This window comes from Lynx rufus, unplaced genomic scaffold (assembly GCF_022079265.1).
Source record: "Lynx rufus isolate CCGP_SWC_20201006 ecotype Redwood Valley unplaced genomic scaffold, mLynRuf1.p SCAF_8, whole genome shotgun sequence".
In the NCBI taxonomy this organism is placed as follows: domain Eukaryota; kingdom Metazoa; phylum Chordata; class Mammalia; order Carnivora; family Felidae; genus Lynx; species Lynx rufus.
The window spans coordinates 42030104-42052976 of NW_025814896.1; the positions used below are offsets into that span (position 1 = coordinate 42030104).

Genomic DNA, 22873 nt, shown 5'->3' on the forward strand with positions numbered 1-22873 from the left:
AGTCTAGTGAACGCCACCAAAGAGACAGATGCCCTTCCCACGAGGGCAGCACTCACTCTGTGCCCACACGGTGCTTGTACTTGACACACTGCATCCCGTTTCCAAAAGGTTATATACCAACCTCATTACACAACTTCCCCAAACCTCTTCTACCTCCTTGACCATCAAACTTCAGTTAACGGTTCTCTGTTCTTCCCCGTCCTCCTCCTTCCCATCCAAGGACCTGCCAAATCCTGTCGATTCTGCCAGTAAACTGTCTTGGTGTACATACCCAGCCTTCCCATTTCTGCCTTTGGTTCAGACCACTACTTCCTTACCTCTTGCCCTAATCCTGATACCACCACCAGAGTTCTCTGCTGAAAGCATAAATACCATCACTTCAATCTACCTCCTCAAATCACATGACTTTGAATGTTTCCTGCAGCCACTCCATGTAACTGCCTCCAGGCCTACACTGGCAAAGGACTGCACCTGCACCATCCCTCCCAACCAGCCCCATGTTTTAGGAGAGTCCTGCCAGGGTGTAGTCCCTACCCCATCAGACAGTAGGCTCTTAAGAAGACTTTCATCAAACCTCATTCACCTTAGGGGCACCTGGGTGGCTCAGTCAGTTAAGCGATTGACTGGCTCAGGTCATGATCTTGCAGTTCATGAGTTTGGGCCCCTTGTCAGGCTCTTTGCTGACAGCTCAGAGCCTGGAGCCTGCTTCAGATTCAGTGTCTCTCTCTCTGTCTCTCTCTCTCTCTGCCCCTTCCCCCACTCATACTCTCTCTCAAAAATAAACATTAAAAAATTTAAAAAAATAAACTCATTCACCTTATTAAAAAAATAAAAAACACCTTATTCACCTTGTTCCCCAGATAGCACTCAGCACAGTGCCTTGCATTTGGCAGGTGCTTTCTAAAGTTACTCAATACAATCTTCTAGCATGTGTTCATGTTATTCCAAAGAGCGAGAGGAACTTCTTTATACATGTAAATCCAGAATAAAGAAAAATCTTTTTAAATGGTCTAAATGACTTAGGAATCTGTCCTGTATGACTGAATACACAGAAAAACATCCACATTCTCTTCAGACTTACAAAAAAGTCAAACTCCTTCCCTAAAAAGCTTTACAAGTAACTTAAAAATGACAAAAGCACTGGTTTACAATAGCTACAACCCAGAATGATTCCCTATTTGCCAAGAGAAAAAGGAGATTCGGGTGAGTCGAGGAAGATTCTGGCAATCACTTGATTTTATGATCCTCTGATGCCCCAATCAGCTGTCAGAACCACCAAACAATTACCTCCACAAGTTGACATGAGAAAGTGGAAAAGCCATATGGTAAGTCAAATGTCCAACAACTTGACTGAGAAGCCAATAAAAACAAATGGCCTTGTGTGAACTTGGCCTGTCAATTCAGAAGGACACATACCATTTACGTCTACTTCATTCTTTAAAGTTAAACCAATTTAAAAACTCTTCTAAAGCATCTTCCTAAACTGATTATAAAGAGGTCATTGAGAAGCAAGCACAGATTGTTTTTTCAGTGAATAAAGAGTCAAATCATTCTGAAAAGCATTACTTTGTTGAAAAATACAAGATTAAATTCTAAATGCGTTTATAGTTCTTCCCCTCTGTTAACACCAGAGGATTTCAAACACGTGTGCCTAAGTGTCCTTGATTTTTCCCCCTCTGAAGTCAAAACTTTGCTAAAGTTTCCCATACACTCTTGAACGTGAAGTTAAGAATTGCTAAGTTACTGATTAGAAGTTAGGGTTCACATTCAGGGACTCGAAATCCTTGCTCACTGAGAAATTAAACAGTAACATTACTGTTACTAGAGAACTTCTGAGTTGACAGAATTGAGGAGAGCTCCTCTGACAGCTGAGGTGTCCCATAACCACTCTCATATTCCCCCCAAAGGAGGCTACGCCTTCATGAAAGTGATCCCTTGACGCTTTCTTGGGGGGGGGGGGGAGCGGCACGCAAACCTCCACAAGTTAATACGGCAGGAATCTTCTACGTGGCTTCGTGAACTCGGTACCCCCAGGGTCCCCAACAGGGCAGGGTAAAAGGGACAGCAAAGCATGAAGTGCTCCAGGCCCCCAGAGGCCACAGCCAGGGAGCAGTGGGCCGCAGACCGTCCCGTGACACTTAGGTCCAGGCTGCCCTTCGAAGGGACTTGGAGAGGAGGCTCATCCGAGTGGGGGCGCAACGGGGGGCCGCCTAAGGCCTCCCCCAACTCACCTGCGATTCATGGGCCGGACCCTCACGGCCACCTTGACCGATGCCATCGCTCATCCCGGCCTGGCCCACGCGGGCTCCCACCTGCCCAGCGCCCCACGGCAGCCGGCTACTCTAGCGACTCTGCCCTCCGCTCCCGCCCACTTCCCTCTCTCTACCCCCGCCCCTCCGCTCCAGGCCGGACCGGGCGTCCCGCGGCGGCCCCACCTGCCGGGCCACTGAGCATGCCCAGAGCGACTCCGGCCCGCGTGATCCTCGCGCCGGGGTTTGGCTGCGGCCGGGCGGCGAAGAGGGGCGGGGTCGGGATGCCCGAGCACCGCCACCTAAGGTCGCCTAGTCAGGAAGAGCCTCCGCGCAGGCGGTGGCCTGTAAGTCACCCAGGGTTACCGGAGAGGAGTCATTTCAGGAAAGCTACAACCCAGCCTTATCACCTGAAAACCTAGGGAGGAGGAAGAAAGGGAAGGGGTCGCAGTAACTTAGGGCCAGAGCGAAGACCTTAGTCCTGGGGCTCAGATGACCGAAAACAGTGTGTCAACCCATAACAAGACCTGGTTTTACCCCATTGTGCAAGAGTTAGCTCATCCAATTTACAGAACAAGAATCTGAGGCGCAGAGATTATCATAGCTTGTTTGTGGGTTGTCCCACTAAGTACTTCTCTGCTGCTCTAAGACTACCCAACGAAGGGGTGTGTTTTGGACCGATCACTTCAGGGATGACGAGAAATGAAAATAAAAAGGGTACTAGATGTTTTTAAACTGCTGGCGAGAATGGCTACACTGACTGAAATCAGATCTTCATTGGACTTTTTTGCATTTGTTACAGTTTAGTAGTTCAGTTTTAATCATAACATAGGCGTGAAAACGACCCTCTCTTTAAAGCTTAGGGCATAAGAAGTGAGGCCTGACCCAGCCTTTTTTCCTGAGTCCTCCTCTCCCCGTTGCCCTCTCCCGAAGAATATAAATTCATTCATTCAGCTATGCATTCACGTATTCCTTCACACACACCCAGGAACCCACCTGTGACCACAGCCAAGACCTGAGTTCTGCCTTCCTCCTACTGCCCCATTCAGAGCAGCTCAGCCCACCCCAGCCCAGCTCCAGGACCCCTCCCTTCCTGCCCCTTAGGGCAGCTGATGGTCAGGATCTGGCAGGCCCACTGTATCAGGTCCTCAAGATCCACCAGGCTCTGGAGTCCCCCTAGGGCTGAGAAGGGAAGCTCTGCCCTCACCCCTCTCCCTCCCTGCGGGTATTTCACACTCCCAGGGTGTCTGAGTGTCTGGAGCAGTGGCTTTCTGTTCAGATGAAGGGACCAGGGCCAGGCAAGAGGGGCTGCTCGTCCAGGAAGCCAAGCTGTAACAGAGGCCTTAGGGAGTGGACACCGGGCTGCTAGATTTGAGCCCCAGCTCCTACACTAGTCTTGGGCGTCCTGCAGTCTGCATTGCTAGGCACCTCGGAGGCTTTTTGCCTGAAGGCAAATCGGAAACAACTCCCTGGAGTTGATTAATGCATTAAGTGAGATGATGTCAGCAAACGTGACCCACTCAGGTTAAGGAATCATTACTTCTGCTTCCCTAGAGCCCCGCGGCTAGCCCGGAATCAGCATCCCATTTGTTTTCCAGAGCCCTGAAAACCCAGGGTTTTTCCCACTTGCGCGAGCAGAGCTGGGTGCAGATTTCACCACTGCTGGCTGCAGGAAAACAAGGACCGCCGGAAGCTGGACCGGGCCGCGCGAAACATGCGCAGTAGCGGCGGGCTGCTTGGAGGCGCGGCCAGGGAGCCGGCGCACCGCCCCCGCCGCCCCGGGTAGGGGCGGGGTCCGCCTTATAAGGGAGCTGAGCGGATACAAACAGCGCGTGCCCAATTCGCGGGGATGGGCGGGGGGCGTGCCGCCCGACCCTGGAGCGAATCACCGCCATCACTGTTCGCGACCACGCTCCCGGGTCTAGGCGCACGGAACACCCGACTGGCCCACCCCCGGCAATGCCAGCTCAATTCTTAAAGACAACGAATTGAACTTTACAGGAGGAGCTCTAGCTTACTCATAAAGCGATTTTCTGTGCCTGGGGTTTTATTGGTTGGTTGGTTGGTTGGTTGGTTGGTTAGTGGTGAGGTTTAATTCATTATTTCGTTCCTTAGCTTCTTTTCAGCAGCCTACACACGCCTATAAGCCCCTAACCTCCTATGACCTTGCCATCTGACACAAAACAGAGCATCGCAGACACACTAAACCCCACACATCTGGCATAGAGGTTTTGACTAGGTGGCAGTGAAGAGGGACAATGGGGAGGTGGGAAAAGAGGTACTTTGCTTGTTTTGATGTAGTTTATTTGGGTCTTCATTTATTTTTTTTCTGATGTTTAGCAATCTCTGTACTGCCAAATAGTTGTGAGTGATTGAAACTCCCTGAGTCTTAGCTTCTTCATTTCAAAGTGAGATAGCACTAGAATAGAATGTTCACTCTGCCTACAAATATTCGAATCATCTTGAAATACCATCATCAGAAAACAAACAAACAAAAAAACAATATCCCTATCAGCTATATATACAGCGATGTATTTCTTCCCCTAGCCTTTAAGGAATAAAATTGATTTACTCTCTCACAAACATGACTTTTAAAAAACCTTGATAAACAGCAGACTGGCACACTTAAATTGGAACATAGGATACAACTGACATCTCAGAAACCCATCTGTTTTCCTGTGTGCTAAAAGTACCGACCTCAAGCATTCTATCACACAGTACGCTTAATATCTCCTCGTAGGGTTGTCTTACACCATGGGACTTAAGTTGAATTCAGGAGCTAAACAGTGAGCCAATAAATGAAAAAAAGGATTCTGGTTTTCAAACAATTGCCTGATAGTATCAGAGATAGAAATTACAGATATCAAATCCAAACCCAGAACCGTTTTCATTTTCTAAGTCATAAAATGTAAAGGTAAATTTAGGATCTCCTAAAATACTAAACATTAAAAGCAAAGATAATTTGAAAAAGTGTGCTTTGGAGCCGGATTGTAAAACCTGAGCTACTAAGTAACAGCAAAGATAATCACAAAAGTCATACATAGAAATTTTGCTACAAATCTATAGGCAGGTAGCTGTGAATCCCAGCTCTCTTTTATAGCAGAAGTGAATGAAGAAATCACAGAAGATTCAATTTAATGGAAACTATCACCCTAAATCATAGTCATTTTATATACTAAGATGAAAAAAAGATTGTTTCAACTGCATATAACTGTACCTATGGTTACAAATAGTTCAAAATCGACAGACTTTGTAGAGTCTGTGGCAACATTTCAACCCTTCAGAGTCAGATGCCACATTTAGTTGAAGGGATGGGGAGACGTCTTGTAGATGAATTAGTTTTGGAGATGGGCCTTGCAAAGGGATGGGTGGAATTTGAACCCCAAGATGGGTGAAGAGCTGATTTCTCAGCCAGAGAAAATACCTGGAACAAAATGTTCAGAGTTGGGAAAGTGGGGGTCTTGCTCCAGGAATAGTGAGAAAGCCTCCTTACCTAAAACAGTGTGACAGATTTAAAGACACTTATAAATGCTTCCCCACCTGTATTTGGACCTTGCAACGTCAGGTTGCAGCTACCCTCAATCAGGGACAGTGTCCGTTTCTCTACCTCTCTAGTATGGCTGCCCTTGTATCTTGCTCTGACTCATAGAATGCTACAGAATTAACTTTGTCACTTTCAAACCTAGGTGTCTGAAGGCCTTGCATGCTTCCACTCACCCGAGGGACCCTGATGCTGTCATGTGAGCAAGCCCAGGCTGGCCTGCTTAAGGATGGCTTGACCCAGTCAAACCCAGTGCCACAGCCAACAGGCAGCCAACCACCAGACTTGGGAGTGGGGTCCCCTGGCACCAGCCCACCCCAGCCAACTCACTAGCTGATCACAGATGCATGAGTGAGGGCATCCCAGGGTGACAGAATCCATCCAGACAAGCAGAACCACTTGTTGACTAAGAGGATCAGGATATGCCACCCCAAAATATGTCGCTTTGACATAAGAATTCTTTTAAGCTGAGGACAATTAAGAAGAAGCAAACACAGAAAGAGCCCCCTACCCTCCCCCACCCGCCTAAAAGCAGGACACAAATTTCCTTTTGTGAAGGTGTTTCTTCTCTCCTCTCCTATACCATCAGAAAAGCAGTCCTTATTACTGGAGAGAGAGAGTCAGCAAAACTTACTAAAAAAACAAAAACACACACAAAAAAACAAAAAACCCTCATCTTCCATTAGTTTCCCTCATGTATTTACTTTCCCACAATCTACTATCCCTGGGAACCCAAGTCCTTTTCCTTTGTCCAGTCACTTCTCTGCATTTTATCACCCTTTGTTAAAACAGTATGTAAGCTCCCAGGTCTGAACACTTTGGGGGATTTTTCATTTCTTTTCTGTGATGCCCCCCATGTGCAGAGAAAATAAGGCCTTTCTCCTGTTAATCTTTCTTCCCGCAGTTTAATTCACACACCCCAGATAGAAACTTAAGAGAGTAGTGGAGAAGTGGTATTTTTTCATCCCTGATAAATCTCATGAACAATAACCCAATTTGTTGCTTAAGCCCTTTGGTTTAGGGTATGTGGGTGTTATTGCTTGCATTCAAATACAGCCTATCTTATATAATGAGAAGGGTTTTTCGATGGATGTGGCAATTCAGGAGACTTTTAAACATATAGAAATATGAGTGACATAAAAATCAGCTGTAAAACAGGGCCCTAATCAAGGGCTTTGCAGTTGTAATCTGGAGCTGAAAGAGTCTTCATGGTCAGTTCTTGCATTGCAAATGAGAAGACAGGCAGGCAGGCTCAGACCAGCAACATGACTCCCGACACTGCCTTCCTCACCACCCACCCTCTCAGTGGAACTTACATAGTGAAGCAGGTTCACGGAAGAATAAATGCTCTCGCAACACAATTTTCTGCATTCCCACTTCGATTCAGCTGCACATCCAGGAGGAATGCCACTTCCTCTCCTTGTCTCCTGCATCCAGTCCATCCTGAGGGTTCTACTGCCAATAGTGTTGCCCGCTCCCCGCCCCATGCACCCGCACCAACTCACAATAATCAACCCCTCCACCAACTGCTTTGCACCGTGGCTGGCGGCACTCATTTGCTACTCGTTGGCGAATTTTAAACCTTGGTTTTCTGGGTCTCACTTCCAACCAGATTATCAATCCTTCAAGGCTAGAGAACAGGTCTTACAGTTCTCTGTACTTCCAGTATTGCCAGATTAGTAAATGCTACGGTTGGTAATTGGTAAAACCAGTAAGCTTGTTACATGACTCTTGTTTCTGTAGATAACCAGTATATACATATGAATTTCTGTGTGATGATTCTTTGGCCCATTCTGTCCTTTTTTGTTCCTCTAACCAGGTCAGAACGTAAAGGTTATGCCATTTGTTACTGTCAAGCTTAATTAAACCCATTATAATTTGTTAACCCCTGTGCTTGCTTTGTAATTAACATTGATTAACACAAACAAGTACAAAATAGGCCATCAGCACTTTCCAGAAGTGCTGATTACAATTATATTGATAATTCAATACAGTACAGAAGATGATGGGATAGTAATTTGCACTCTCTTTACATAGGGAGACAAATGCTACCAGGCGAAACTAAGCCTAGAAATAAAATACTTTGTTCATCGGATTTACCTGATTGAACCTTCATGCTATTAACCCCCTCAGTCCCCCACCCCTTGACTACTTAAACCTTGGAAGGATTACTGAAGGCACAGCTCCCAGTGACCTGCTTCATTGCATGCCTGAATCAGAATAGGGAAGCATTTCAAGGCTGACAGACGGATCATGGAGTGTTCAGCCACAGCAAAGCAGCCCCCAAGGCTCATGACAGACAATTATGGGGCCAATATCACATTTCGTAATCCTGGGGTACGTCCAAGGCTTTATGGCAGCAGGTCGAAGATGCGCAACAATGAGCACCCAGCAGCGATGGGTCCAAAAAGCTCTCAGTGACCAATAACCTGAAATAAACTCTATCTGCCTACTCAAAATACAAGAAACAAAACCAACAAAATTGATATCCCAATATACTCGAGAGTGTGTTTAAATTCCCTTTCTCTCTGACCTCAGACGATGATATATTCTGGCCATCCATGGTAAGAAGAGCCCACCATGCTCCCATGTGACTGTGGTCCATTACCAGCGGGGGTAGGCACACATTTGAACTTTTCCATATTTCTAGGAACAAAGTCGGGATGCTTAGGAACTGTAATAGTTTTTGTTCTGTATATAAAAAAGTAAGCGGGACTCTGACCCACTGCACTCCAGGGAAGAATTCACAGAACTGGTATCATACAGATCAATTGGCCCTGTGCAAATGACATGATAATGAGGCCATGGAGTTTTTATGATTTTCTGTTACTGCTCCAGAAAATATGCTCCAGAAACTGTTCAAACCCCCTAAAAGGAATATTAGTACAAAACGGGGTGTTTCAAACTCATTGCTGAAAGATTAATGTTCAAAAATATCCCTGAGATACCAAGACTTCTATATAAATGTGTGACTGATTGAGGAAAACTCTGCCAGATGAAAAAGTATAGAGAAATTTGCTGATAGTCATATGCTTCTAACCCAAATGTCTGCATTCTCAGAGCTAGGTCTTCTCTTTTCCCTCCCCAGCAGAGGATATGTTGGAAAAAGTGCTAGAAATGGAAAAAAAAAAAATGCTGTCAGAAGTAGAATTAAATAAAGAAACAGAAGAAAACAAACAAACAAACACAATCACACACTGAAACAAAGAGTCAGCCCTAAGCAAGACCGTAACATTGTGACATTTGCTTTGGGGGTCTATAGCCTCTTGCCTCCCATTATCAAACATGACACTCAGGGTGTAACATCAATCCCAGGGAGTTGCAGCGAGTCATTTAACCCTCTTTGTCCTGTCATCCCATCTCTCTCTCTGTCTCATAAATATTAGGTATGTATTCCAGGCTTTTTTGTCTTCTTCATGTAGTTTTTTAATAAAAAAAAGACATGTTTCTTCAACATCATGAGCAGACTATTACATTTAGCAATGAACAGCATGGGTGCCAAAAGAAAATCTACCTTAAAACCCGTTTTTGGAATGCTTTACACTTTCTACAGAACAGAAACTAAGATAACCTGTTATACAATTAGTCACAAGGCCCTTGATTTTTTGCCCATACACATGAGTATTGTCTAAAACGTGTCTTCTTTGTAGCAGCTGGGCCCTGCCACCACTGTGCTTGACAGAGTTCACAACTGCTGTAACCTGTAGCTTCCCTTTCACTTCTCTGGCTCCCTTCTCCAGCTGAGCTTTGTTTCCTGGCAGTAATTAAAACCTCCTACCACTGCCATAGCTACTGCTGCTGCTGGAACCACCATGGCCACTCTGGTTTCGTGGTTTGGCAAAGTATTGGCCTCCACCGCCACAGGGGCCAGGGCTTCTGCCTCCAAAATTTCCTCCCTGGATGGACCCCCAAATCTGAAGATTGGTTGTTGCAACTGTCAAAATCATTATAGCTTCTGCCACCTCCAGAGTTACTTCCGTCATTACCAAATCTGTTATAGCCATTCCCATTGCCACCATATCCACCACCACCTTGACTGCCACCAAAGCCATCTCCCCCAGTGAGGTTTCCTCCACAACTTTAACCTCTTTGGCTGGATGAAGCACTAGCTATCTCTTGCTTAGCTAGAGCTCTCCTTACTTCACAATCATGGCCAGTCCCAGTATGGCGTTCTTGAATGACCATCTTGTCATCAGATGTCACAAAAGCAATGCCGTTCTTTTTGCCACCGCCTGGGTCAGTCATGATTTCAATCACTTCACTTTTCCCATACTGTCCACTGTAACTTCTTAGATGATGTTCTTCAGTGTCTTCTTCAACGCCATCCACAAAAATCTTTTTCACAGTTACGTGGGCACCGGCTCTTTGAGAATCTTCTCTTGAGACAGCCATCATTGGTTCCACAGCTCTTCACCAGACATTCAACTGACTGAGCTACCCAGATGTCCCAGACTTTTTATTTTAAAGGCAGATTTGTTGAGGTAGCATCTTCTGGGGGTTTTGTTTGTTTGTTTGTTTTCTAAGTAGGCCCTACACCCAGTGTGGAGCCCAGTGTGGAGCTGGAGCTCACCACTCTGAAATAAAGCCCTGAGCTGAGATCAAGAGTCGGATGCTTAACTGACTGAGCCACCCAGGTACCCTGAGGTACCTCAAGATATCATTTTTATACATACATTTCATACAGCATTATTCACCATTTGTAATAGGCAGTTCTATGAGTTTTGAGAAATGCATACAGATGTGTGGCCACCAATACAATCAAAATGTAGAACTGTGACCTTTCCCCCCAAATCCCCCTGTGTCCCTCCCTGCATCTCTACCCCCTGGCAACCACTAATCTGTCTTTTGTCCTTACAGTTTATCTTTTCTAGAATGTCATATAAATGGAATCATGCAGTATGTGGTCTTTTGAGTATGACTTCTTTCACTCAGCAAATACATTTGAGATTCAGCCATGTGGCTGAGTGTTTCAGTAGTTCCTTCCTTTTCATTCCTGAGCAGTACTTAATTATACGACAATCTGTATATCCATTCAGAGGTTAAAGGACATTTGGGTTGTTTCCAGTTTCTAACAATTATGAATAAGCCACTATCAACATCCATATACAGGGTTTTGTGTGAATCTAAGTTTTCATTTCTTTGGGGTTCAAACCCAGGAAGTGGATTTCTTGCTCGATGCTAAGTGTATGTTAAACTTCAGTTTTTTGTTTTTTGTTTTTCAAAAAAAGCCAAACCACTCTCCAGAGTATTTGTATGACTTCGCCTTCCCACCAGCAGTGTATGATACGTCTGGGTGTGCCATATTGTCACCAGAACTTGGCATTGCCAGTTGTTGTGTTTTCTTTCAAGTCATTTCACTAGGTGACTGACACCGATTTTTGAAGCTGAGCAAACATGTTCATAGAATTCATTGCTATCTTCAGAAAAGACTTAAAATCAATCGTAAACATCTAATATTACATGACAGCCACTTGGCTGCATACTAATTAGGCAGTTTGTACTAACGATCCTGACTGGAGTTACTTTTACCCGAGCTGTCCAATTTTGCTTAGTTGTCTATATCTCAAGCAGCATTCATGCCAATTTCCTTAGCACACTTGTTAAACACAAGAGTCCTGTGTCTTCCCTGCAGCGGTCCTACAGGGTATGTCTAAAGGGTAAGGATCCTCACTTCATTCCAGCGTCTCTGAAACACTCAACAGCCTACCTCTAATCACCTTGTTCAGGTGTGTTTTCGGTACCCAGAAAATGAAACATCCCTCCAGCGTCTACTTTCAAAAACATATCTATCAAAAACACTCTAAGCTGGAGGAAAGAGAAAAAATGTTTTGTTGCAGTAAACAAATTGTCACACTTGGGGGATTGATGGATAATTCAATCACTTTCCTGCTCTGCCCTCGATCTGCACAGAGCCATACATTGCTGTTCTCCAGAAGTAACTATTGCTGATTTCTCTGACGTGGGCAGAAAACACACATAGTCAGAACCCGGTCTGCTCAGATTTGTCACACAAATTCCTCCCTGGCCTGTTGCTTCTCTGTGGATCTCCCTGCTAATGCTTTATTCATTTGCATCTGTCTGCCCCATCTGCTGGTTCTAATGGTGTGCTGTAAGCAATTAGACCCTCATGCATGTACCGCCTCCCATGCATTCCTTCTGTTCTTCCTCTCCCCCTCCCCCGGCCATTTCGATTTTTCTGCCTCAGCCCCAGAGGAATTCAGCAGACAACCCCAGCTGCATCTTTCCATTTTTCTGAAGTTTATTATTTATTTTAAATAGATAATACATGCACAAAAGATGAATCCAAAAGATACAAAAGGGCACAGAGGTAGAAGTCTCTTCCTTTCCTTTACCACTCCTCTGGTTCCATTGCTTAGAGGCAACTATGGTCACCAGTGTCTGGTGCCCTTCCAGAAAGAGATAATCTATACATAGACAAACATACAATCTAGATACTTTTATTCTTTGTAGAAATAGCAACACACTGTAACACCTTTTTGCACCTTGCTTTTTTCATGTACATGTGTGTGTGCGTGTGTTGTAGAGCATTTCATCTCTCTATACTTGTATATACTACTGACTGTACATTAGTAGATATGCCTCTTTCCTTTAAAGAGTTGGTTGGTATGTAATATTGCATATGTACTATGATTCATCTTACCAAAATCCTTTTTAAAGTATGTAAAATAACGACTTAGCCCAACCAAGATAGACATTTATATCATGAAAAAAAAAATGAGCAGAGTTCGATGTCTCAGGGCTGGTATTGATAGCTACAGCCTCAAAGACTTAAGATCTTTCTCTTTGTGTTCGAAGGTAGCTGCTGAAGCTCCAGCCTTCATGACTGCATTCCCAGCTGGAGGAAAGAGCTATGTGTTCCCCCTCAAGAAAGACACTTCCCACAGAATCCCTTCAGTTATATCCATTTTCCAAAACCTAGTCACAAAGCTACACCTGGCTGCAAGGGAGGATGGGAAATGTAGTCACGATCTAGGGATGGTGTTGAAAACTTGGGGATCTATTAAGAAACAAGGAGGGAAGAGTGAGTATTGGGGTACAACGATATCCATTCTGTCCCAGGATTGTCAGCTCTTTCGCTCTTTCACTGCTAAACCAGAGATCTCTGTGAACATTCAGTTTCATGCTCTGTGAGATGGGCCACAGGTTGTATGCATTTTTATTTTCATGAGTATTCCCAATTGCCGTCCCTGACAAAGCAACAATTAATCCCTGCACTGACATGAGTGTGACTATTTCCCCACACCCTCAATAGTCCTGAGTGTGCTTATATTTTTTTTATTTTTATTTTCTGTCTTTTACCATCATAATAGCTAAAGTACAGTATCCAGGGTGCCTCAGTGGCTCATTCAGTTAAATATCCAAGTCTTGATTTTGGCTCAGGTCATGATCTCACGGTTCATGGGATGGAGCCCCACTTTGAGCTCTGCTCTGACAGCACGAACCTGCTTGAGATTCCCTCTCTCTCCCTCTCTCTCTACCCCTCCCCAGCTCTTGCTCTGTCACTCTTTCTATCGAAATAAATAAACTTAAAAAATAAATAAAATAAAATACAGCTTCTCAAATTGTCTTAATTGGATTTAATAGGACTTTCTCTTATTTTTAGTGCCAGTCAGTAGTTTTTCAAATGTCTAGAAACTATTTGTATTTCCTTATCTCCGAACTATTTCCATCATTTGCCCAGTAGATTGTATTATTTCCTTATTACTCTATAGAAATTCTTTATAAATTGGGGAAATCAGCATTTTCAGCAATATTATTTAAACATTTTCCCCCAACAGTTTTGGCTTGATTTGTTGTGCTTTTGTTCCCATGCAGATTTTTAAATTTTTTTTCTTTTTCTTTTAAAGAGAAGTAAGCCTTTGTTTCCTTGTTCCACAAGCAACGCTTGGCTGAGTTGGTTGCTGTCAAAGAGACAAGTCCCACATTCTCATGAGACTCCTCTGACTTCCCCTTTGCTTCAACCGTAGCAGGTGCAGCAGTGGCCACAAATGCAGATGCATCAGCCAGCAGGGCCTTGACCGAGAGGCATACATAGTCGGTCTCCATGGGCTAGAACCCACCTGTGCCCACCGACGACCGAATGGGGTATTGATGGGGGCTCCGGGTGGCTCAGTCGGTTAAGCGTCCAACTTTGGCTCAGGTCACGATCTTGTGGTTTGTGAGTTCGAGCCCTGCATCGGGCTCTGTACTGACAGCTGGGAGCCTGGAGTCTGCTTTGGATTCTGTGTCTCCCTCTCTCTCTGCCGCTCCCCCACTTGTGTTCTGTGTCTCTCTCTCTCTCTTTCAAAAAATGAGTAAACATTAAAAATAATTTTTTTAATTAAAAAAAGAATGGGGTAGTGATGCAACATCTCTAGGCATGGGCTGGCGACACGGAGAATGCCCTCCTGGAAGCAAGAATGCAGTGTCCTCTGTGATGTCAAGCACTTCCACATTTGTAGATAATGGATGTTCAGCCAGAGGGATGGTGGGAGGGGGTGGAGGCGGTGGGGGGGGGGGTGAAATATTCAAAGTGTTCAGTGCCTCGAGCCCCCCCCCTTGTGTCCATTAGCTGTAGGTCACTCAGGATTTCAATGGTGATTTTTCTTTTTTTCTTTTTTCTTTTTGTTAAATTTTATTAATGTTTATTTACTTTTGAGAGAGACAGACAGACAGACAGAGACAAATAGGGGAGGGGCAGAGAGAGAGGGAGACACAGAATCCGAAGCAGGCTCCAGGCTCTGAGCTGTCAGCACAGAGCCCGATGCGGGGCTCGAACCCACGGACCGTGAGATCATGACCTGAGCCGAAGTCGGACATTCAACCGACTGAGCCACCCAGCCGCCCCCAATGGTGATTGTTCTAATGTAGTTGCATGTATCCCTTTTGACAAATTGCTTCTGGGTATTGTGACTTTCTCAGAAGACATTCCCTGTACCAAAATTACAAAATAAATTCTTCCATAGTTTTCTTTTCCAGAGTAATAATAATCACAAAGGGGCTCCAACTTGATTTATTTTAACAAGACTTCTGGTTATCCTGGCCCCACTGACCCATCCATCTTCCCCCACTGATTTGGTAGCTTGGCTGCCTTTAAAGGGAAGCACCAAGCAGTTCTCCTTCACTTAAAATCAGTACATCTTAATTCCACTTTCTATTTGATATATCCTGCACTGCCATCAATATTATTCATTACCTTTCGGGGTTACAGATTGCAGTCAGATCCAATTTGCCAACGAGGAGGGCTAAGCACTGAGAGACGCAAACATTCAGACTGCCCTGCTCACAGGCTAGCTAGCAAACCATGTAATTCTAACCCGCAGAGACTTTTGGGAGGAGCTCAGGCTTTGGAGGCTGTTAAGGGCTCACTTGTGTCCTCTCCAAACTCATATGTTAAGGTCCTAACTGCCAGTACCTCAGAAAGTGACTGTATTTAGAGACAGGGCCTTAAAAGAGGTAATTCTGTTAGGGTGGCTCAGTCAGTCGAGCGTCTGACTTGGGATCAGGTCGTGATCTCAGGGTTCATCGGTTCATTGGTTTGAGCCCCACATTGGGCTTTGGGCTTTGCACTGACAGCACAGAGCCTGCTTCGGGTTCTCTGTCTCCCTCATGCTCTGCACCTCCCCTGCTTGCTCTCTTTCTCTCAAAAATAAACAGACATTAAAAAAATTAAAAAGAGGTAATTACATTAAAATGAGGTCATTAGGGTGGGCTCTAATCCAATGACTGGTGTCCTTATAAGACAAGGAAGTAGAAGGTAGATAGAGGGAAGATCTGGAGACACAGGGAGAAGACAGCCATCTACAAGCCGACGGGAGACACCTCTGTAGAAACCAACCCTGACAGCATTTTGATCTCAGACTTTTAGCCTTTAGAACTGTGAGAAAACAAATTTCTGTTGTTCCAGCCATTCAATCTGGGGTACCTTGTTTGAGAGTCCCAGCAAGCACATACAGGGGTGCACAGAGCAGGCTGAATCAACTTGGGGTCTTCGGTGCAAGTCTTAGAAGTTTAGCCAGATCCGTCAGGTCACGTTCCCCGGACTTTGGTGGAAATCTACAAATAGTGGTGGCTCAGTCGGTTAAGTGCCCGACCTCAGCTCCGGTCATGATCTCACTGTTGTGTTGGAGCCCCACTTTGGGCTCTGTGCTGACAGTCAGAGCCTGGAGCCTGCTTCAAATTCTGTGTTTCCCTCTCTCTGCCCTTCCACCGCCTGCACTCTGTCTGTCTGTCTCTCTCTCAAAAATAAACATTTTTTTTTAATTAAAAAAAGAAAAAGAAAAAGAAATCTGCCGACAGCAGCAGTACTGGGCGGGGTTCACAGAAGCTACAAGGTGTAGAAGGAGTAAAGGAAGCAGGAAGAAGAAATTGAACCATGATGTAATTTCAACAGAGGCCTCAAGTTGATCCTAAGGGGAGCCCTGGACCTGGGATAGCTTTTGGGCTTGTCCAGAATGAGGCAAGGACACTGGGCCTTTGTACCCCAGCAGACTGTCTCCTAGAAGAGGGTCTAAACTTGGGCAAGGAAGCTCTGGGTGGCTGAGGGCTAGGAGGGCCTCAGCTGCGAGCCATCAGTGTCCAGCACAGTGACAGCAGGGGAAGAAGCCCCCCAGGCCTAGTGGGGGCACACTCCCACACCCACCACACCTACCTACACCGAAGGGGATTTGTTAGGAGGATACGGGGGAAGCTCACAGCATGGAGGGACAGCCTGAAGGAACAACCCTCAGAAAAGACATGGCTCACAGTAGCCGTGAGGTTTGGGAACTCAGAAACAAATGGGACGGTCTCTCTAGGCAACAACCATGGGGATGAATCAGCCCCCACCGTCATTATGCATCTTTTCCCTTCAGCCTCCAGAGTCATCGGAGAGAGTCTACTTAACCTGACTTGGATCACCTGCTTGCTCTTTGGACAGAGAAGAGCATGGTCCTTTGACATTTGCTAGAAGGCTGCACCACCTAGGAGAAAACTGGTTCCCAAAAAAAGGCCAACTGTGATGTCATCGCCAGAAGAAGAAAACATGTCCATTGGGCCCAGGCCATCGGAGTTGGAACCTCAGTTTGGGGTGTTTGGGGGCAAATAGCTTGAACTCATAAAATTTGAAAGTGCTTCCTCTGTAAAAAAGAAATATTACCTCCCTCATAAGATTTTTCAGGCTTCAGTTATATCTATAGCTATACCTATATCTATATCTCTGTACCTGTTTGTATGTATGTGCTTACATAAAAGAATTATGCATACATACATGTGTATACACATGGACATAATACGTGTATGATGCCTATATAATATAGTCACCATTTATTTGAGTGTCTATAGCTCCTAGGTCCTCATCAACTATTTCCTATCATGTATCTGTGCATCTATTTGCTTTCCCACCTCTTCTTTGAGAGCAAGAGAAGCATTCAATATCCTAGTCCCCAAACTCTAGACCTGGAAACCCCCTTAGAGATGCTGCCTCTTTTTTTTTTTAAGTTTATTTATTTATTTTGAGAGAGAAAGAGGGAGAGAGAGAATCCCAAGCAGGCTCCACGCTGTCAGCACAGAGCCCAACTTGGGGCTCGATCCCACAGACCATGAGATCATGACCTGAGCCAAAATTAAGAGTTGGACACAACTGACTGAGCCGCCCAGGTGCCCCTAGATACTGCCTCTTTGTACAGAAGGAAAGCAAAGTTTGGCATTGCAAAGTTTTACCACTTCACATTCCTCATGTTGGGTGTGGGGGTGTGCTTGACTTTTAATTTAAAAAATAAGTCAAAGAGTCAGGAGAGGAACGAGAAAAGCAAAAGGAGAGTTTTTCTGATAGGTCATCTACCCACAGAGGTACACACAAGCCTTCTCAGGGGGTTTCTCAACCCCAGGTGATGCAGGGAAGGGGCAGGAGGAGAGCAGGATAGCCAGGTATCAGGCACCAGTGACATTCCAGAGTGGAGAACACAGTTCCCCATTTCTTTCATTGCTGATTATAGAGAACAGCATTTATTGTGGACCACGTGGGACCAGGCCAACTGGAATGGAGGAGAGTGTGAGACAGAGGGCAAGGGGGGGGGGGGGTGCTTGGCATTTTCTCTCCTACAGCTATTTTCAAGAGGAGATCTAATTCCAGCAACAACGTTTCGACTTCACTCCCACCAAAAGGGATGGCTTCTGTGGAATGCCTCTCAGCTTGCAAATGTTGCCTTTCCGAGGTCACGCAAATAGCTAATACATCCATTTCCCTGAGATAAATGCCATCATGGAGGTCTTCTTGTCACTGTCAGGGGTTATGAGCGGTGTTGATGGAGTGGGGTAATGACATCGCAGGGTGATTGAAAGGGTTTGGGATGTGATTTCCTATTTGGTTCAGACAAAATAAAACCATTATCTGTGCTTCATCTTTTTTAAAGACATTGTTTCCCGAGCTCTTTGGCGCTTGAAGTCTGTTGCAGCAGGGAGGAACAATATCAGCCTGTCACAATTATAGATCAGTTCATCACCACAGTCAGCCTCCAATCTCCTTGAACTCTTTTCAGGGGAAATGACTTTCCGGGGCCTACCTTATCCCCGGGTATTTTGCCTTTTGAAAAAGACGGTGCGGTGGTCATACATTCTCTGCGGAGAGCCCTCGGGCAGCACGGGGCCAGGCACACTGGGGAGTCTGCAGGTAACCGTCTAGGAGAGATGGAGACCCCTCAGCCCTTCAGTCACTCTTGGGTGAGCAAGAATGAGACACTCAGACACATGGACGTGATGGGGGCAAGCGGTTGCTTATGCAGGTTAAGGATACACTTGATGTTGAAGGACATAGGGTTCCCTGGTACATTTCTTATCTGTCTCTGAAACATGCCTAGCTCAGTGGGCTCATGTGGCCAGGTCGCAGCAAGACTATCAGAAGGGCTATCAGTACTCTTGCCCGCACACTTTTACCTCTGGCCAACCTAGGAAGCCACGCCATTGATGTCCTGGCCCCTGACACTGCTTTATCCAACGCCAGCCCGTCACCAGACCTTCTGTCAAAGTTCCAGGTATCAGGTGGCAATCTCTACACTTTAAAGAGTTTTTCCATCCTGGGGGCCCTCCAAGCAGTAGGCTTCAACCCAGCCCTGCACACCTCCACACAAGGAGTAGAAGGTCCCGTGGCCTGTTACTTCTCCCAGAATCAAAATATCCCTAATTCATCTCCATAGGTGGGTGCAGCACATGTATCCAGCTGTCAACCAATCTGTTAGGGTGTTTTGAGGGGGCGTCTGCGTGGCTCAGTCAGTTAAGCATCCGACTCTTGATTTCAGCTCAGGTCATGATCTCACGGTTCATGAGTTCAAGCCCCTCATCAGGCTCTGCACTGACAGCACAGAGCCTGCTTGGGATTCTCTCTCTCCCTCTCTCTCTGCCCCCATGCATGCATGCTCTCTCTCTCTCTCTCTCTCACTCTCAAAATAAATAAATAAACATTTAAAAAATTTTTTTAAGATTTTATTTTTAAATAATTGCTACACCCAACATGGGGCTCAAACTCACGACCCCAAGATCAATTGTCACATGCTCCACTACTGAGCCAGCCAGGCATCCCTACCATTTTAAACATTTTAAAACCTACATTTCTGTGGTATTAAGTACATTCACTTTATTGTGCAGCCGTCCCCACCATCCATCTCCAGAACTTTTCAATCTTCCCAAACTGAAATTCTATGTCCATGGACTATAACTCCCTATTCCTCCCTTCCCCCAGCCCTTGGTAACAACCATTCTACTTTTTGTATCTGTGAACTTGACAACTCTAGGAACCTCATAGAAGTGGAATCATACAGTATTTGTCCTTTTGTGCCCAGATTATTTCAATGTGGGTGTATAAATATCTATTCAAATTCCAGCCTTTAATTCTTTTGGTATTTTGGTATGTACCCCAAAGTGGGATTGCTGGGTCAAATGGTATTCCATATTTAATTTTTTGAAGAACTTCAATACTGTTTTCCACAAAGGTTACACCATTTACATTGTACAATTTTACAATGCACAAGGGTTCCAACTTCTCTACATCCTTGCCAACATTTGTTCGTTCCTGGTTTTTTTGACAATTGTCACCCTAATAGTTGTCCTACTGATGTTTTTAAATGTAGTGATCACAGTTCGTTTAGAAAGTTGCTTCAGGATAAAGGGAAGAGAAGGTAAACGGAAAGAAAACCAATGAGAAGAGGTCAATGAGTATGGAACCAAGAAACTAGTGAGTTAAAGAGGGAGTAGTGTGTGTGTGTGTGTGTGTGTGTGTGTGAGCGTGTGTTGGGTGCTGTGTATATATGTTTTACAAGATACCAGCCACCACCATCAATCTTGTTGCTGGTGACTGGACTTCTTTTAGATCTATGAAGATGGACACTCCAATCTCTCATATGTTTAAAATTTTTCATATATATTCTCAACTTACAACAAACTTAGACCATTGTCATCATTTTAATCTATTAGCTCCCCAAATATATTCATTAGTAATAATATCAATAAATATATTCAAATTTATTTAATCTATTAGCTCCCCAAATATATTCATTAGTAATAATATCAATAAAAAATAGACAAATAGATGGCCACCTGGGAGGAAATACTTATACTACCTGAAAGGGATTAGGATCAGTGTTTAAAACATACAAATAACTCCTGTAAATTAATAGGGAAAATGAAGAAACCAAAGAGAAAAGTGGGTAGAGAATATAGATAAGCAGTTTGCAGACAGAAAATGAAAAAATGAAAAGAAGTACATGAAAAATCCTCAGTCTCACTAAAAATCAGAGAAGTTACAATCAAAACAACGAACCCACCTTGCGCTCCTTAGGATAGCAACTTAAAAAGATAAAAAAAAAAAAAAAAGCACAAGTGTTTGTGAGCAGACCAAGAACTTCCCACTCATACTGCCATTGGAAATGTCAACTCAGCCATTCTGAAAAATAAACTGATGTTGTTTCACTACGTTAGACATGTTGAAGCCAAAAAAGGCAAAATCCCTTACTTGAATACCTTGGGCAGGCATGTAAGAAAATGTGAATGAAGACCTTCATCATAGCATTGTCTGTGGTACTGGGGGTGGGGAATGGCAGTTTGGGGTCCACCACAATGGGGCAAGATCAACAACAGGAGCGGAGTGCAATGAAGCAGTCAGAAGCAACAGATTGAAGGTACGTTCAACGCCAACTTGGAACGAAACGTCAAGACAAAAAAATCAGGAAACAGACGTCATAGCACCTTTAATACCATTTACGTACACTAAAATCTCAGACACAAAACAGTAAGAATTTTTAAAGAATACATGCGTGCTGGGGATGCCTATCAGCACACTAGGATGGGTGCTTAGGAGGGGGAAGGGGAATGGATATGAGAACTAGGAATAAAGAGGGAAAAAAAAACAAAAGAGGAGACTTGTAGTAGACTGCTGATCATAGCATGCTGAAGATGACAAGGAAAAATTAATATGGTATCTCAGGTCTCCTTAGCTGGGACCAAACATAAAATAAAAAAAGGGACAAAAAAGCAAAAGAAGGTCCAGTGATCAACACCTGAGCTGACCGTTTTGCCTTACATCGTGGTATCTATATGTATATGTCTATATAGAACTATATATAGACTATATATATCTGTATATATATGTTTGTATATGTCTATATAGAACTGTTCCAGCAGTTCTGCATAATAAACATGAGACCCTTCTTCCCACTTAATAGTGAAGGGTCGGATGTTTTCCCCCTAAGATCAGGAACAAGACAAGTCTGCTGTCACTACTTTAGTCAACATAGTACTGGAGGTTCTAGCCAGGGCAGTTAGGGAAAAAAGAGAGGGGATGGAATGAGATAAAGAAGAAAAAAAGAAATACAAGGTAGTCAGGCTAGAAAATAATTACTAAACTATCTCTATTTCTAGAGGAAATGATCTTATGTACAGAAGATCAAGTTGAGCAAGATTGCAGGATACAAGATTAATGACAAAAACTAATTGTGTGTCAAGCACACTAGCAGGGAAGAATCCAGAAATGAATTTGAGAAATTTACACTAGCATCAAAAAGAATAAAATACTTAGGAATAAATGTATAGAAAGACATGCCATTGTTAAGATGGCAATACTCTCCAAGTTAACCTTCAAATTCAACACGATCCCTATCAAAATCCCACCTGACTTTCTTGCAGATGCAGCCCAAGGGATGTTAGACCTCATATGAAAATTCAAAGGACCCACAATAGCCAAAACAATCTTGAAAAAAGAGATACAAAAGAGAAGATTCATACTCTCCCATTTAAAAACTTACTGCAAGGCTACAATAATTAAGTCAAGGTGCTACCAGATAAGGACAGGCATTTAATCAACAGAATATGAGAATCTAGAAATAAGCCTTTATATTTATAGTCAATTGATTTTTGACAAGAGTGCCAAGATAATTTAGTTGGGGAAAGAACAGGCTTTTCACCAAATGGCACTGGGACAGCTGGATTTCCACATTCAAAAGAATGAAGTTGGACTCCTTCCTTACTCCATGTGCAAAAATTAACTCAAAATGAATCTTAGACCTAAATGTTAGGGCTAAAAATTATAAGATTCTTAGAAGGGATGCCTAGGTGGCTCAGTCACTTGAGCATCTGACTCGATTTTGGCTCAGGTCATGATCCAAGGGTCGTGGGATAGAACCCCGTGTTGAGCCCCATGTTGAGCCCCACATCTGGCTCCATGGAGCCTTCCTCTCTTGTTCACATTCTCTCTCTTAAAAAAAAAAAAAAAAAGATTCTTAGAAGAAAACATAGGAAGAAATCTTGTGATCTTGGGTTAAGCAATAGTTTTTTAAATATGATACCAAAAACAAAAGTGCCAAAGTAAAACATGGATATCAAAATGGTTTTATCAAAATAAAAAATGTTTAGAGGCACCTAGGTGGCTCAGTCAGTTGAGTGCCCAACTTCAGCTCAGGTCACGATCTCCTGGTTCATGAGTTTGAGCCCCACATCGGGCTCACTGCTGTCAGCCTGTTCCCCTGTCTCTGTCCCTCCCCGCCTTGTGCTCTCCTAAAAATAAATGTTAAAAAAAAAAACAGTTTCTTTTAAAAAAATAAAAAGTGTTTATTCTTCA

At 44.2% G+C, this 22873-nt stretch overlaps 1 protein-coding gene and 1 pseudogene across 7 annotated transcripts in view; both read right to left on the reverse strand.

Moving 5' to 3' along the window:
• Positions 1 to 2344, reverse strand: part of KIF16B (kinesin family member 16B) — a 289874-nt gene extending 287530 nt beyond the window's left edge. For all 7 annotated transcript variants that reach the window (XM_047067541.1, XM_047067539.1, XM_047067538.1 and 4 more), the window contains exon 1: positions 2232 to 2344. In XM_047067541.1, the coding sequence (XP_046923497.1) occupies positions 2232 to 2278 (47 nt within the window). In that variant the 5' untranslated portion in view covers positions 2279 to 2344. The remainder of the gene's footprint in view (positions 1 to 2231) is intronic.
• A 7210-nt stretch (positions 2345 to 9554) lies between these two features.
• Positions 9555 to 13857, reverse strand: LOC124503883 (heterogeneous nuclear ribonucleoprotein A1-like; annotated as a pseudogene).
• Positions 13858 to 22873: the final 9016 nt, after the last annotated feature.